Raw genomic sequence first — 17,708 nt, forward strand, 5'->3', positions numbered from 1 at the left:
AAGATGATATCGTAGGTGTTCTACTCTGAGTCATTGCTTCTTTTTGGTAAATATGTTAGTAAATATCCATATGACAACATTGTATTTGCATGAATATACCTCTGACAACAGATTTTCATGTCACCAATATACCAAATGACTCATAATTAAGTAGAGCAGTTTCTGCCCATACCCACCTGCTATGTCAATGTGAAATCCTTCTAGGTAAGTTATCTGGATGACAACATGTGATCATCGGTCACTGTCCTATAAACACATGGTATTATGTATGTTCTTTTCATCTACATTCTACCTGAATTGTGACCTGATGTCAGAATGAAACTAGAAGGGCCCTCAGAGAGCACCCAAGTCCTATCTCACAGTTTTAAATAAAGTGATTCAGATCTTAATGGGTACTTTCCACAGCCCATCTCTCCACCTCTTTAATGAAATTTGGTCAGGTAGCCTGTGTTCAATCTTGCTGAAAGACAAACATCAATTACAACATTACCTGTGCCACTGAGGCTCCACCTTTTTGTTGCACGTAATTAGGTAGAGTTGATGGACATTCCCATCCCAGTCACAGGAAGCAATATGGACTCTACTTTTTCATTTTTAGAGAAAGAGATTTTTTTCTACCTTTATGATGGGCAGCTTGACATAGCTTAGTTCACTTGGGAAGAATTTGTTGTCAAACTGTATAGCCAGCTGAACAGCGATACAGGTCTGTAGTGAGATAATAAGACGGCTCTATGGTAGCGATCTAGCCCAAGGGAAAGCAAAAAGGTCTGCAAGTTCGACCAACTCTGAACCACAATCAAGAACTAGAGTAGGATTCCCATTGGTGGGTAGGGAGGAATGCCATATTTGATTTTCACATGAACTCATTTAACTTCATAATGTGTATTCATAAGCTTTTCATTGTTACTACATGTACATGCACAATAAAGATGATATGGCAGTTGTTCTTACCTATAAGGTCATAGGAAAGGAACTTGTTGACGGAGGTAAGGGCAAGGCCTGTGATTGGTCCAGTGGTGTCCTCAGAGCGCACCACTTCTAGGAAGGGCCTCAAGAAAACGTTGGGTTCAACATCCGACAGCTCTGAAGGAGGACACACAAACAAACTACATGAAATCACAGTAACTGTCAGTGTTAATTTAGACTCATGTACCAACAGATAAAGAGGTTAACCTTATAGTTAGGACACTATTTAAATTTTGGACATCTGGCTGTGACTGTCACCCACATGTAATATATTGTACAATAGATGGACAGTTTGACAATGATGTTTTGGAGCCCTTCTGTCATGACTAAAAGCAGAATGTTCAAAAAAGCACTTAAAAAAACAAAACATTTTTTCTAAAAATCATATCAAACTTGACATGAATCTAACATGTAGTTATTCCCATGTTTTTTAGATCAAATACCACCAGAGAATGATATCTTACGTTCAAAAATGTCTATTTCTCCGCTCTGCCTCTGTATCTTGAGTCAAAAATCACACATGCAAGGCTCCTCTGTGAAGGCTTAAGCCTTTGACATTGCTGCTACCACAAACAGGCCCGAGCACCATGGTCAACAGTGCTGTGTGGGGTTTAATGTACTTTTCCCCTGCACTCTATATGCTGGTCTGTGTAAACAGCACTGTTGCCCTTCAGGGGCCAGATCAACGCGGAATTAACGTCACAGGAGGCTAGAATCTTGAGAGAGAGGCCGAGAGAAGAAAACACTGGGAAAGAGGAGGAGGAATGTGCAGGAGTTAAAAGAAGCGGGACAAAGACGGGGACGGAGAGAAGTCCAATTAGTTAACATGACAGATCAATAAAAGGAAGACTTCAACATTTTGGGAAATAAGCTAAACTCCTTTTCTTGCTGTTAAAAAAAGAAAGAAAAAGAAAAAGAAAAGAAGATCAATTACTGGATCAAATATCAGCATTTTTGTGATTATTTGTATACATTTTTTAAACCAGTTACCGATTAAATTTTTTTATTTTTTTTTATTGAAAATGCACAACTTTGGCACTGATGAGGCTTCCTCTCACTAGTGCAGTCACTATTGTGTGATTCTGAGCAAAGTCCCACTCACCGCTATATCTGACTGGTAATATGTCACAAGTAACAGCCAACATTTAACCTTCTGAATTAGCTTTGACGTTCTCTTTTAATTAAACACATGTAAAACATGAACAAAGCTTTGTGTTAAAGTTTGTTACTCTAAATTTTCACAGTACGATTTCAATTCTTTTCTACAAATGTATAGCTATTCCAATTATCAGGAATCAGTCTCCTTGGGTACTAATAATTATTAAAGGCCCTAAATAAATTTAAAAAAAAAATACATTATTTACTTCCTGTTTTATCTATTAATGAAGCATTTTCAATGAAGACATAAGTAAAATAATTTCATGTATGTTAGGTACAGAGCTGGAATAAGGATGTGGTTCATCTTGCTAACAATACAGACTGGAAGCAAAAAGAAAACATTAGTCTGGTTATGTTAAGTAAACTTCAAAACTACAGCCTCAAACACCTGTTAAGATCACTTCAGTCACTTTCAGACAAGGGACATAGAACTTTGCTGGGTTCATAAATCTGTTTAAGTGATGGCATTCTGTCATTAAACCCGCTTTCAGACATACATTCCTTTTTTCACTTGTTAATGTTCCTCACGGCTGCATTCACACATACCACCCACACTGCCAGAGTGCTGTAGTATGCATGCAATATTTGTCATTCATGAGAGACTAGTCAAGACACCAAGTGATGCATAATACAAAATAGCTCAATAACAGACTGAAACTAAACGAATAGCAGCTGAAGTGTCCAAATAACTAACAGCACAGTTTATTTTAGATTTTTTAAACAGTGAAACTGAAAGTTCAGGACTCAACCTGAGGATCAGGCTGTGATGTGACAAAATATTAAGCTGCAGCTGATAAACTGTGACAGTTCACCTGTCTAAGGTGAAGAAAGTTTACAGCTGCTGTGCCTCCATGTCGCAATAATTAAGTTAAATCTAATTCATGAAGTTCCTACTATTGCTCTGTGCATAAATGCACGCAGTTCTCTCTCTTTGAAGAGACTCATGGATCCTACCACTGTCTGATGCTATACAGGTTTGTAATAAATGACAGAGAAATAGTCCAAAAGCTGGAAATTAAACTGCTATTCTGTGCGTGACAGTTCACCCGTCTAATGTGAAGATATGTAGGCCGGTCCAGACTGAACCACTCTCTAGGCTTTCTTGGGGATAATCCATAATTCTAAGAATTTCATGAAGTTACCAGCACTGTTGTTCTGTGTGCAAATGTGTGCAACTCCCTCTTTGGAGACACAAATATAGATCCTGCTGCTGTCTGATGCTGCAGGTATAAAACAAACTCAGAGGCAATAGTTCCAGCAGCTGGAAGTAACAAACTTCAGCTCCTCGTAACATCTCATGGGGAAAAACAGTCCAGTTACATTCATCATTGGTGAGCATCATTATTGTTTAAGCTGTTAATGTCTGTTTTCATCACAGTAAAGTTGAATTATTATGGACATTTACTTCTTTATTATGGATTTTGTTACCTCATATATTCGAAATTGTAGAGCAAAGTGCATGAAAAGGTTGCGTTGGCACATAAAAAGTGTATTAAGCATCTCTCTGATGTTTTGGACCAATAGTGGTGCTAAAATGTGGAAAAATCCTTCCCTGAAGTTTCAGTTCCTATTTGTGTGATGTTGAAAAGTGATGCAGGAATTTCACCAGATCCAACTCATGTCAACTAGCAATGGCTGGTTTGCCAGAGCTGATGACGGGTGCAGCCATACAACAGACAACAGTACTCTGACTCACCAGATGTACATGCTGAAAATTTCCAGTTTAGCTACAGATTTGGCTCATGCAGTAAGGCAGCACTGTTTGGGTTTTTTTTGGTCATTTTAATGACAATGCCCACATCCCTGCATGCAAGTATCAGCAGAAAATTCCCTGTGACTATTTTGCAGAGACACTGTCACTTTTTATGATTGGTTTAAAGGAATACAAACAAGTCAGAGTATTTATCCCTGTTACAGCCAGACCAGCATTGCAGCACTGACATCACTGTGGCGATAGGTCTGGCTAAGCAAGACTGACACCTACGGCAACAATGAGCAAAAACCTACAAAGCGTAGACTGTGTTCTGATTGTCAGAAAGTGGAGATAATAAGCATTATACCTTCTAAACAGTAGAATGCTAACATTATCATTCTAAGCATGTTAGTATGCTGACAATAGCAGCCTCACTGAGATGATAGCATGAATTTAGACTGATTAAAAGCAGTAATGAGGTTGAGGTCATTTCAACTGCCATTTGAAAACAGCTTACTGTACCCGTACCTCCAGAGTCAAGAACAGCTCATATTGAAAAAGCGAAAGGCTGCAGGTTTTGTACAGTAAAGGCATGATTAAATGTTGATGTATTTTTTTCAAAAAAAAAAAGACTAATATGTCTTTTTTATAACCTAAAACAAGCCATTGGAGAATTGACCACAATTTAAGTACTACAAAAGCAAACCATAATCATTTGTGTTAGTAAGCAGATCCTCCTATGTAGTCTGTTCACAGAGAAAGGGGTTTTGCTGGGCATTCCACTCTGGGATCCCACCTTTGTCCAATCCACCATGGCTTCAGTAGTGTCTCTCTTTCTCTGGAGAAAGGGGGTCAAGAGGGGGGGCAGCAAAAATACAAAACAGGTAAAACAACAATGGGAAAAATTAGTAGAGTCACGCACACTGCTGTGAAATGTTGTGCCAGAGGAGTGCTTGCCACAGCAATACCATGAGGATTATGGCTTTCTTAAGAGCAGCTCCACTCCAGACAAGAAAAAATAACTTGGACATCAAAAGCACCAAGCAGAGTGTCCAACCAATTTCCAAAAGTGCACATGCGACTGCTGTGCATTAGTGTGTGATATCCAATACCCCTGCGGCTTGTTTATAAATCAAATATGAAATAATTTGGAAATTTACACAGTCCCTTTATCAGCTGCCAGGTCACTTTCAGGCCTTGCTTTCCAAAGCAAAACTCCTTCTTCCTGCACTATTGAATATTTTTTCATCTGGTGTTTTTATTTTAGTTATTGTCAAATCTGAAATCTTGGAGCAGTTTTGGTTTAAAGGGTGAAGGGTGATACAAAGAGTAAATTTAGCAACGACTGCACAAAAATAAATACCTTTTCCCATGAAACCTAATACAAACATAAGAATTAAATAGAATAAAAAATCAGCGTTAACTTGAGACAGTGAGGTAGCTGTGCTGGTTTGATCCGTCAGCTGCCAGAAAACTTTTCAAATAGGGTTTTAGTGTCCTATTACTTTACAGTGTGAAAAAACATGTTGTAAGGGTGGGAAGAGGGTGCTCAAATGAATCTGTCAATAGATCCTGATGAAGACTTCATCAGAGGCGATCACCCTGTAAGTGCTATGGCTGCGTTCCCAAAGACCACAGATTGGAAAACTCAATTGTGTTGTATTGATCCGGCTGGCCATCGGTGAACACAGGGCTGACAGGAGCAGTCTGTCTGTGGCCACCACCAATCTTCTTAAATAAAGTCTAAATACAGGCTCTACACTTCAACTCAATCTCCGGGGCTTGTGGAGTGGAGTGAAATAAATAACGACAGCCGCGGCCATGGTGAGGCAATCATTCTATAACTAGGTTGACCTCTGGCTGACATTGACCAAAGTTAAAAAAAAAAAAAAATGCAGGATTAAAGTGGCTCACTCAGCCGTGCATGTTGCCATCAAAGAGCTGGGTGTGCTGGGGCAAGTCCTGATTTAAAAGTGCATACAGCTTTAACTCCAGTTAAGCTTAATTGGTATAAAATACATATTTTTTATATATATATATATATATATATATATATATATATATATATATATATATATAAAGGGTTGTAAAATGAGCCCATCACGATGCACCATGAGCCTAATCCTATCTACCTTTACCATGCTGGAGCCCCATCTTTCTGATTGGAGCTGTAGTGAGACTATCCAGCCATGTGTGGATTACCTCTCCAAATGACCCCAGCAAGGAGAGGGAGGGGAGGTAAGGGTGAACCTTTGCCCCCAGGAGAGCAACTCACCATGAGGCTGGCTCACTGCAAAAGAGAGGCCATCTTTAACACATGCACATCTATTGGCACTGGAGCAGAAAAGGCTTAGAACACAGGGACAAACAGCAGGAGATGAATCTGAGCTGCAGACGCACCTTATTGTCCAGACCGTGGAAGAAAATACTGCACCAAAACATGAACCAACGAAACATAAATAGCATCCACACTCAATCACAAAATCTCTATTTAAAACATACAAAAATCTCTCTGTGGAGTCTCAAAGATCTGTGTAAGTCTTTCTAAGCAGAGTCATAGAGTTATACAAACAGGCCGGTCTCCCACAGAATTACAGTGTAGAGGAGCTCAGCACTAGAAGCAAATATCAAGTGCTTTTAATGTTCAATAGATCAAAGCGGAGGAAGATTACATTCTTATGTTACTAACATTGCAAGTAGACTAACTTCCATACCTTGCAAAAGTGAGTTAACAAAGGACAGACTGGATATTGTCCAAATAATATGTGAATGTTGCAACAACCTTAAAGAGGTGTACATAAAAATCAAAGCTTGACAGTGCCGCAGCACTAACATTTAGTGCGGAAGAAAAAATATTTATGCGCACCTGTATGATTAAATTTGAGTTCTAACACCCGGGTAGCAAAATATCCACATTTGTAGCTCTGAGGCTAGCAAGCTCTTTGTCATCACCAAAAAGCAAATAATGAAAAACTTGGGTGGCTGTGACAACATTTTAATGGGGTTTGACTGTTGGCTTTCGGCAGTTAAAATAACAAAAGATAGCTTCATCAGTTGCAGGTAATTAACAGTAATTGTGTAGGTTAAAAAAAAGAGGAATTTTAAGGCTGTTGATTTGTATGTTTTCTGTACCAGTCTGCACTAGACTACTGAGGAGGTAATTTGCCAATCTATTTTTAAAACTAATTTCAAAATGATTTGTGCACCATTGTGCATTCCAGAGAATATCAACCAAAGTTGATGTTTTTCTTTTGTTTTGTTTCTGCAACAACAGATAACTTCCTAACAACACAGTCCAACAGTGCTGTATCATGGCAAAATGTATATTTGGCATTCTTTAACAAGAAATAAGGAGGTACAGTGCTGGAAATTACAATTAAGGGCCCATTAACTGACAAAGTACACAGCTAAAAATTTACAAGTTTTCAAATTACTCAGCTCCCTCTGTTACTCAGTGTTATGTCACCCTATTCAGTGGTACGCTGTGTTCCTATATCTATTATTTCACTATTCTTCTGGGGTAGTCCAAGGCCCATTTCTGCATTGTGTTTTCAAGCAAAGGAGGGCACTGTTATCCAATAACGCATCTTTAAAAAAAAAACTGGAGCTAAAGTTATACTAAATTAATACATAGTTGTTGCTAACGTGTGTCACATGGCCTGAATGCTGTGGTGCTGATTATCAGGTTCTATTCAAGAAGAGCACTGGTGCTGAACTTTTGTGGTTTAAAAAGCATAACCTTGTGATGCCTTACCAACAGGCAGTAGTGTTTTTTGTTTAAAAAAAAAAAAAAACAGAAAACAAACAGATTCATGATTTATATTGTTCTACAATCCCACATTTGAATTCAGTGCTTCAAGGAGTTTGTAGAAGTAGCAGGGAATGTTCCCACAACACTGGTTAATATTACCTACAAGTTCTAATAACATTTTAAAGAAAATTTTTATTATGTTTAATGCAAAGGCCTCGGACGGCAGAACATTTTTTCTGAAACATTTCTGGAATGTGATATATTAACAAACGTGGAGGATTCTGAGGATGCCTGTTGAGGTAATACGCTATAGAATGCTCTTCTACAATACATTCCCACAATGTTAGTTTTACATGATAACAAAGGAAGAACACTATAAATGTGACATTCGCCTGACAATTTCATCAGTGAACATTTTAAAAGTGAATGATTTCTGTGTGTTTATGACTACAAAAGGTGATAACAGATGTCCTTCCTTGAAAAATATTAAACCTAAAAAATGTAAGACTTAAATGACTGTTAGGTCGAAGTCTGAATTTCACAACAGAAAGTCATCTTATGATGTAGTTCTGCAGAAAATTTTGTATTGAACTTCAATGCTATACCAACAGTCAATTTTTCAAACTGCGCAGCCAATGAATGTCTCCAGACCAACTAAATATGTAAAAAAAAAAGAGAGAGAGAGACAGACAGTTGCAGCTGTTTTGTATACAGACATAATGTTCACACTCTGAAATGTTCCAGTTACTTTTTGTGAATTGCGACAGCAGCAATGCTCCACAGACAATGCTCACGATAGCTAATGTTACCTTATTTAGGCCAAAGTAGCTATAGCTCCTAGCCTCTTCTGATGTCAGGTAGCAGGTAGTTTTCACTGTCATTGTAGTTGTGAAAATATTACGCTACAGAACCCCTTTGTAAATTCTTGCATGTATCTTCTTCATTATTTAAGACAATAAAGCTCATAGCCAGTTATGTCTTGGTGATATCACCAGAGAAACATCAGGTTCAGTAAAGTGTAACAATAACTGCCATCAGCTAATAAAATTAGATTTCCATACATGAATCCATGAGTGACTGGATTACATGTTTATACAAGTTGTTTCTGAGACAAACAAAGAGGGACTATCTGTTTGCTTTACTCAGTATGCAACAAGTGAATTGAACTCACAGTGTTATACATGTATCATTGAAATATCGTAGAGATTCTGTGGACTTTCCTTCTTCCTGGTCTCTTGTTAATAAAGATACTTGCATGGTTTGTGGGTAATTACTGTATAATGGTACGACACAATAGAACGATTGACATTTAGCAAAAGAAGTGAGGTAGCTCAGACATAGCTTGACATCAAAATCAATTCATCTATGTGCAGACAACAGAAGAATTTTTTAAAAAAACATGTGGGTCCAGTTGTTGTATCTCTGAGCCATCACCTTCGTGCACAACACAAACACACAAATCTCATAACTGAGACACGGTTCACAAGCTTTTAGTGAAAATAGACAAAATGGCATGACAACTTCTATACGGTAAAATAGAGGCAGGAGAGAAGGAACAGTAGATAAGGGAGGGGCGAATCCCCCTCTTTGACCGACGCAGCGGCCCAAAACCAAACACTGATGGTTATTGATCTGGACCCCTTCAGCTGCTAAAATTAAGAGTCAGGGTCCGTGGTTGCAATGCCGAGGCTATTCGTGCTGAGGAGAAAGGCGACGCTTTAACAAGACCAGCAAGGCTAAATGAAATCCAGGGAGAATTCTGCTGCTCATCTGCTGAACAAAGTCTTGCACGACAGTATTCTTATCCATCTGTCAGGAGAAGTTTGATAAATGTCAGCTCTCCACAGCCCTCAGCCCCCACCCTTGTTTCATTCATTCTTCATTTCTGCCCTTGGTCCCTGTATTCTCCTAAATGAAATTGACACATGTAGACAGGGGCAATTAGGATGGAACAATACTATGGAGATCTATATGGTCATTTCATGGGGCCACAGCGGTATTTTATAGATGCTTGGAACAATGCCTCTGTGCAACCTAAACAGGCAATTTGAAAGCCCCGGAGAAATTAAAACTTTTCCAAATGCTTGGGAGGATGGCTGTAATGGCTACTACAGGAGAGCATGTCCTTAAGGGTTACATGGAATAGTTTGCATTTGTATTTACAAGAGCGCTCTGACTGGCTTGTTGAAGGTAGAAGACAGATCAGCAAGCAGAGCACAAACAGCCTTACAAGCACTTCAAAGGTGATGTCATCACACTGCCTCTTGTGAAGAGTAAAAAGTCGCTAAGTTGCTATTTGTTTTATCTTGGTTAAAATGCAATGGCAAATAAAGTCCTTAGATGATCTTTTACTTTTAGCCACCTAAGCCCATAAACCAGTGTTTCTCAAATAGTGGGGCACACACCCCTGGTGGGGCGCAGGCAACTGGAAGGAAAAGGTCCGTGTACACGGAACTAAGACGTCGAACTATTGTTTTAACGTCGGCCTGTTTTTGGCAGCGTACAACAATACTGAAATCGCACTGGCCCATAGACTGTATATGCGCTGGCCATTCAGACTCGGAAGTACAGACTCCCGAGAACGGGAGAACGCATCGTCAATGTGCAGTCAGAACACCAGCGTACTTGATCACGTCACGTACTCGGCTCATCTACTCCGATTATTTTTACCAGCGATGTCAAACATACGGCCTGCGAGCTAAAACCGTCGCACCAGATGGTCCATTTCGGCCCGCGGGACGACTCTACGAAGGATAAAAATTACAACAACATTAACTGTAAATTGTAAATTTGTAAACTGTAAATTTAAAATTATTTCTAGACCATGACAAGTTGTTTTGATCATGACGTAAAATACTAGACTGTTCAGTTCCAGATACCTGTGACTGAATGTTTTGTGTTTTTGTAGATAAACTGTGATCTGGCAGTTACAATGCATGTGTAAATGATGAACTGAGGCATAATAGGCTACTGTTGAAATTGAACTTGTTTTCCATAAGAAATTTCAGGTTCATAATGTTTTGTAAAAAGATACTTCATTAAATGTGAACATTTTCAGAATGTGCTTTTTTTAAAACTAAAACAAAAGTTGGAGTTGTGGTTATTTATAGGTTATTATGCTGTGATTTTACTGGTGGGGCCCACTGGAGATGATATTGGGCTTTATGTGGCCCTTGGACTAAAATGAGTTTGACATCCCTGATCTTTACTGTGAAAAACAACAAAATGGAATCAGATAAAAAAACACAGCCTCGCATATTCATGTTTTACACACACACACACACACACATATATATGTTATATATATATATATATATATATGTTATATATATATATATATATATATATATATATATATATATATATATATATATATATATATATATATAGACACACATATATATACACACACACACACACACAGGTGTGTGTGTGTGTGTGTGTATGTGTGTGTATGTGTGTGTGTGGGTATGTGTTATAACACTCCGCTACAGTTGATGTAGAAAATGTTTGTTGCCACAAGAGTGACAAATTGCTTGCATGTAAGAGCAGAAAGAGTGAATCTGTGGAAACATTCAGCAAAAGTACATCACACACACAGACAGAGAAATGCAAAGTTTGACTGCTGAGCTTGTAGTTTATCTCTCACTAACGGTGTATGCTATGTTGCCAGATGCCCGCACACGGACTTAAGTAAAGACAAACATAGGCTAATGTATGCATTTGGCAGCCGTTTAACTTGTCTACCTCTGGCTGAGTTCATATATTCTAGCCTGAAATTCAGAGTCTCATCTGAAATGTCGATCAGAATTTCAGTTTCACTTTCAGAGCACAGAGCAGCAGGATTTAGTGATTTGAGGGCTGCAGACAAGCTCTGTCTTGCTTTCATTTCACCCTTTCTCTGACTGAATGAAAATGAAGAAGCACCTCAGCTGTATTTCTCATTGAACTATTAATATCACTGTAAAAATATTGCCAAAGAAAAAGTCCTGCATTGATTTTATACCCTAAAGTGAAGAGTAATACAGAATTTATCATCACAATGTACTGATATTTCCTCAATATCTGATCAAGGTGGAGCCTTTAATTCTGATATAATGCTGGAGAATTTGAGGAAACACATTATATAATATTTCATTTTGAGAGTAAAACTTGTGACGCTGACAGTGCTCTGATCATCCTATCAACACAGCATTAGTGTCTATAAAGTGATTTGCTCAAAAGACTGCTTTCTTTGGCTGTAATTAATTACTGTATTTTTTTTACATTTCAGTTCTAACATTGTAGTATATTATAGTGGTTGGTTTAAAACAATGCCTTGCAGTGTGTTACTCAAGATCTTTAATTTACATATAGTACGTATAAGAAAAAAATTGCTAATTCTATTTTTAATTTGTTTGGTTTATATTCTCTTTAAGAAAAAGAAGACGCAATCAAAAAGCACAGATACGAGTACCGTTAACATCTTGACAATACCCATCCCTAGTCCTGTCATTGTGAACATTAGTATCTGTGTTCTGTCTCCAAACCACCCTTATCCAGAATCCTTTAGAAAGTCACTAAACTCACCCAACTGCTGGCCCTTTATGGTTTGTTTGCCAAAATGAGGCCTTGATATTAATGACACCACCACTGATCAAACAAACAAACACACAGCACTGGCAATCTCTGAGCTAAAGGGCTGTGTTCAAATTGCTCTTTGGACTTTCTGCTGATTATTACGACAAACTGGAGACACAGGGTTTCCTTTTTCATAAGGTGTTAAAGCTTACGTGTAAGTCAACCCCTCAAAAGAGTAAATAAATCAAAAGTTCAAACTCTGTGTTTTTAAAGCTGAACGACATAAATGCTGTTATTGTGTCCGTGTGCATATATCTGTAAATAGATGACTACATTTAACTCAGTTACAGCACTTGTTTACATAAATGTTGATTTATTAGTGGTGGGATTTCCTCATTAGTGATAAACCAATTACATAAGCCATTTAAATGCCATTTTGAGATAATTGGCAATTCATGTCATTGGCTGCCCATTACTTCATGAAGCTTGTGAACGAAAGTTTAATGGAGAGTGGGCAGAGTCTGCAATCCAATGATTTTTGTGAAGAGAGGATAAATCAGGGCAACCACTAAGCTGTTTGCTTGTGCACATGTAAGAAGATTGATAGAATCAATAAAGTCACCTGTTTTTCTATGTGTGTAAACTCCATGGAGCCCCTCTCTTAATTAGGAGACAGTATGGATCCAACTGTTGTGTGACGCTACAGTCGTTTAATAAAGTCAAAGAAAAGAAAGTGTCATTCTACATTTGCTTGTTCAGTGCAACACAGTCTGAAAGTTGATTGTAGAAGTTGTCATACTGTGAGAGTGAAAAAGACAAAGCTGTGCTCCTGATATCCCATTTAACCTTTGCAATAAATTAGATGAACTGTTTAGATAGCTAGCGAGAATGACTCATCTAGCAAGAGCATGCTAAAGTCTTAACACATATGAGGATCACTCCATCTTATTTTCTGGATTTTATGGAGCATAATAAGATGGTAACTTGCAGTGCAGGACTGTTTGCTGCAGCAGTTTCAAATGTCTCTCCTCTTCCAACTGGACATCATTGAGTTTCAGTTGCTGTTAATTGGCTACTGCGCTTTCTTTAAACGCTGTGTGCCCACAACTGCTCAACACAAAGTGGCACACTTGTCTCTGGAGCTTCTTTTGGTTCCTGCTTTTTCATTGCTAAAAGCTATTACAAAACTGGATGTCTGCTGTGCTTCAAGGGCATTTCCATGAAGATGTAGAAGTTTCATTTTGTAAGAAAACGCCTTGTCAAAAAGTCTGGAAAAAAAAAAAAGGTTTTATTTTTTTGCCAGACTACCACCATTACCAATATTTGCCCCGACCCCATCCCCCAAATTTTATTTTATCAAGGGACAAAGTATTTGAAATGACACGTAGATCTTGAATCTGTAAAAATCACCAATAACTGATTTGCCCAAATACTACATGATGTTCAAAGATAGTCCCTTTCAGCAGAATTGTGTTTCACCTCAGAAAAGCAGGGCTAGTAAAATGCATTCAAACAGCATGACTTCATTACCGAGCCCTGCCTGGGCCAGAGGCTGCCAGCCAATGTGCTACTCTGCACCTGTTATCCTGTACATAAAATATATTTTCTATGCTGCATACTTTGCACAGAGACCACATTATTCCAGCAAGAAGTTGGCCAGGCCCCAGCGTTCACTTAATATGTTTCACAGCCTGCTGTCCCCTCTGTGATGGATGGGCATAGTTTCTGCTCAGAGTACATATAAATAGCGGCGTTTTATCATGCTGAATTAAAACTTAAATGTACGTGAATATTTCTGTATTAATGGGTGCTGTTTAAACAGGAAATATTTTGTAGAACTATGGGCTTAAATTAGCCTTTATCAAGATACAATGCAAAATAACATTCCTCAAATTTGTTTTTTCATGGGCAAATATCTTGTCCTTCATTGGAGCTTATAAAACTCTTAAAACATTTCTTCAGATGACCTGCCCTGCTATAAATGCAGTCATCTCATCCAAATGATTCCATTTCATTTTGATGCATAAGTGTTTGCTTGTAGTGTCACGGTGAGGTGCCCTTCAGATGAGGCAGGCTCGTATTATCACCTCTATTTCCAGAAAAACAAACAGTGGAGAGCAAGACGCACAATTTCCATTCCATTCTTTAACCACGTACCCTTGCCAATGTCAGTATGTGTCTTGGTTAAGATGCTGGGTGGGGAAAGAAGGGGGATGAGGACAAAATCAGGAAGGCAACAGAAAGGAGAGAGCATACAGTTGGAATAATGGAGTTTGCTGGACTTGAGGTTGCCTACGGTATGGGGTAAGGTTGTGGATGGCCTTTATTCAGCAGGATAAACCAGCGCACGTGCTCAGGCTTTGACTGGATTTCACATCCCTGTTGATGAGTAATGCCATCCACAATGGCAAGGAAAAAATGAAGGTTTGAGGGCCAGAGAAATATGATGTTGTAGTAAAGGAAAACTGAAGTGACAATAATTTTTGCAAATGCAGGAAATATGGCTAATAAGGCTAATATGACCACTGGACATAACCATGTCCTACCACAGAATTAAGGAAATCAAAACAGAAAAAGAAATGACAAATCAACTCCACTTAAAAGAAAAACAGAGATATATATGCCCTAAGTACTGAATAGGGCAGCTGTTGAGTAATTAAAAATTTACAGTATAAAGTAAACACATTTGTTGATTTTTGTCCCAAATACAATGTTGAACAACATCAATGTATGACTTTTTTTTAAAACTTTCAGATATTGATATCAGTGTTGCCTTTGGTCAACCAAGAATTCTGAACACACAAGAAGGAAATTATTTCCACTACAAGGATACCAAGTGGCGCTGAGAAAAAGAGTTGATGAGAGAAACAAAACCAGAATATGTAAGATGTGGGGAGCGATAAAAAGACGAAGGAAATGCAGCCAACACAGAGACAAAGCTCTGGTGTGTGTGTGTGTGTGTGTGTGTGTGTGTGTGTGTGTGTGTGTGTGTGTGTGTGTGTGTGTGTGTGTGTGTGTGTGTGTGTGTGTGTGTGTGTGTGTGTGTGTGTGTGTGTGTGTGTGTGTGTGTGTGTGTGTGTGTGTGTGCGCGCGCGTGTGTGTGTGGGAGTAAGGAGTTACCGTCCTTATTTGTTTCACCTGCTGCACTCCTTCAGCTCTCCACTAATGGCATTCCCATGGGGTGGGAGAGATTCCTGAAACCATGGACTGTACAGGCCTAGTGTACTGTGTTCACACAATACACCACTGCCACAGAGGCTCACACTGCAAGTGCAGTCTGTTGGGAATCACACATGCCTGATATGAAAAAAACTGATAGAGTGATTGTAAAACTGCTGTTGAATGGATGAAGTCTTTCCACAAGAACCGATCCAACGTCACAAAGTATTGGTCACAGTAACAGATGTTACTGACTTGGTCAAAGGGCTGTTTTATCTATGTAAATAACTATATCAAATTCAGTATAAAACATTTATGTCAGTAGACTGAAATACATTTAGCTAAAACCACTCAACATATCAAAGGTTTGAAAGACTACCAATGGTGGTAGACTAGACATCTTAGCAAATATTCACTATCTTTGAATCATTTCTTTGTGTATTTTATTAATACTGACCAGTGAATCATAGCTGAGTTACAGATTCTACAATACAGTGTGTATCCAGAACCAATAGAAATGTTGGTTCTAGCACGTATCTTAGGGTTCAGCTGCACAGAAAGACAACGATGCGAGTTTTGTAATAAGACCTAAAGCATGTACCATAGACACAAGTATTCAGCTCCATAATTAGCCAATTTCTTGTCAAACCTCTTGTGTCTCCCAACTCCTATAAATACAGTCCATTCATACTAGCTGGCTAATTTCTAGCCAGCTCTACTTGTCACTTTAGGCATCAAGTACACAAGTAAGCTGAGGACTAGCTCAAATAAATGAACTGAAAAAATACAGAGGAAAAAGAAAAATTACAACAAGTGGACAAGGTGTTCTGGTAGTTCCATCTAGAGGTCTTCACAGGTCAAAAATTTGGTGTTCAAGGCTAAAAGGACTACCTAAATTTGCCTGGAACCGAACTGGACTAAATTATTTGATTACTTAAAAGCTGCGAACTGGGCCCATGCAGAGCCAAGATATCCATGACCTAGAGGATCGAGGATCGACAATTTTATATAAAGAGATAATTTCAATTAGGGATATGATTTCCTTTGCGGAAGAGTCATACAGACTGCATAATTAAAGGCGCTATATCTAAATATATTATTCTGCAAGTTCAGTTGCTGCTAACCAGCTACTCCCTGCCCTTCACATCTCATGTTTCCGTAAGAGTAGGCTGGTCGGGTCGGTGTTGTTACTACTGTCACCAGCTACAGTCTAAGAAAGTGGAGTTGGAATATGTCAATGGGACGAGAGACTCACTGGAGAGGCACCTAAATGACATCGAGGATCACCACAACAGCAACCTGCCAGCATATTTTGTAATAAAACAGCAGAGGCACAAATAATAGTGACATGTGATGCAGCATCCTACATCCTTTTGGTATCAACTGAAATAAACACCAACCAGAAACTTTTAGGACCTGCCCAGTTTTACTCATTTTATATGTAAAAGAAAAGATCATGCACATATATTTTCATTAAATCTCAAACATTATTTGGATTTTTTATTGTAAGTAAAAATAGAGCTTCCAGCTTTCTTTCACAAATATGGTAAAGACAATGGTCAAAAACAATGTGAAATACCTTTAGAATGATTTCAAATCTCTCAAACCACCACCACCACCACCACCACCACCACCACCACCACCACCACCACCACCAGAAATCAGACAGCACTTAGGCCTTCTGAAAACATCTGGGGAAAACCCTGGATATATTAGTTGAGTTTGATGTAATTCATTTTGCACAGTTCAATATTATTGACAAATGCTGTGGAATACGCTCAGAAATTTAGACTACATACAGAAAAGGAGGATTCGATGCAAAGCCCTGTCATTCCATTTCATCCGTGCCTCAGTGTGAGAACCCCTCATTTGAATGTAACCATTCACAGCACAGCTCATCAGTATTAATAGGCTGATACCACTGTATTTAGACGTGATGCTCGCTTTATACCCACCAAGCATTGACAGCAAATCCTCTGTGTGTGTTTAATAAATCGTAGCAGTTAGGTGGGATGGCTTAGTCTCAAGTCACCTAATGACTATATTATGAGCCACAGCATTAAGAGGGATTAATACTAATCTTAGCTGTTTCAGTTTACCCTGGGCTGTACGGGTGGGTGGTTTGAGGGGACAGTGGAGCAGTGTGTGTTCCTTTGCCAGGCAGCTAGTAAGACACTTCCCAAACAGAGCAAAAGTACATTACTACATTGGTTTAGCATTTTGATCATTGCCAAAGAGAAAGCCTGGCCGATGATCCAGCTGCAGTGGTTGCGGGGTTTTCTGTTTCAAGACATTTTAAAAAACTATTTAATGTCATTCACCCAACAACTTACCAATTCTGCCTTCTGAAAGAATTTGTCAGTTGGTCTTCATGACCTGATAAAATATTAAAACATACTGAACCCTTAAAGAGAGCTTGGC

General features: G+C 38.7%; 1 protein-coding gene across 9 annotated transcripts in view; it reads right to left on the reverse strand.

The window, feature by feature from the left end:
• The window catches only part of gbf1 (golgi brefeldin A resistant guanine nucleotide exchange factor 1), a 92,346-nt gene that overhangs the window by 51,415 nt on the left and 23,223 nt on the right, over positions 1–17,708 (reverse strand). For all 9 annotated transcript variants that reach the window (XM_055018964.1, XM_055018963.1, XM_035942267.2 and 6 more), the window contains exon 4: positions 952–1,083. In XM_055018964.1, the coding sequence (XP_054874939.1) occupies positions 952–1,083 (132 nt within the window). The remainder of the gene's footprint in view (positions 1–951; positions 1,084–17,708) is intronic.

This window comes from Amphiprion ocellaris, chromosome 16 (genome assembly GCF_022539595.1).
Source record: "Amphiprion ocellaris isolate individual 3 ecotype Okinawa chromosome 16, ASM2253959v1, whole genome shotgun sequence".
Taxonomy (NCBI): domain Eukaryota; kingdom Metazoa; phylum Chordata; class Actinopteri; family Pomacentridae; genus Amphiprion; species Amphiprion ocellaris.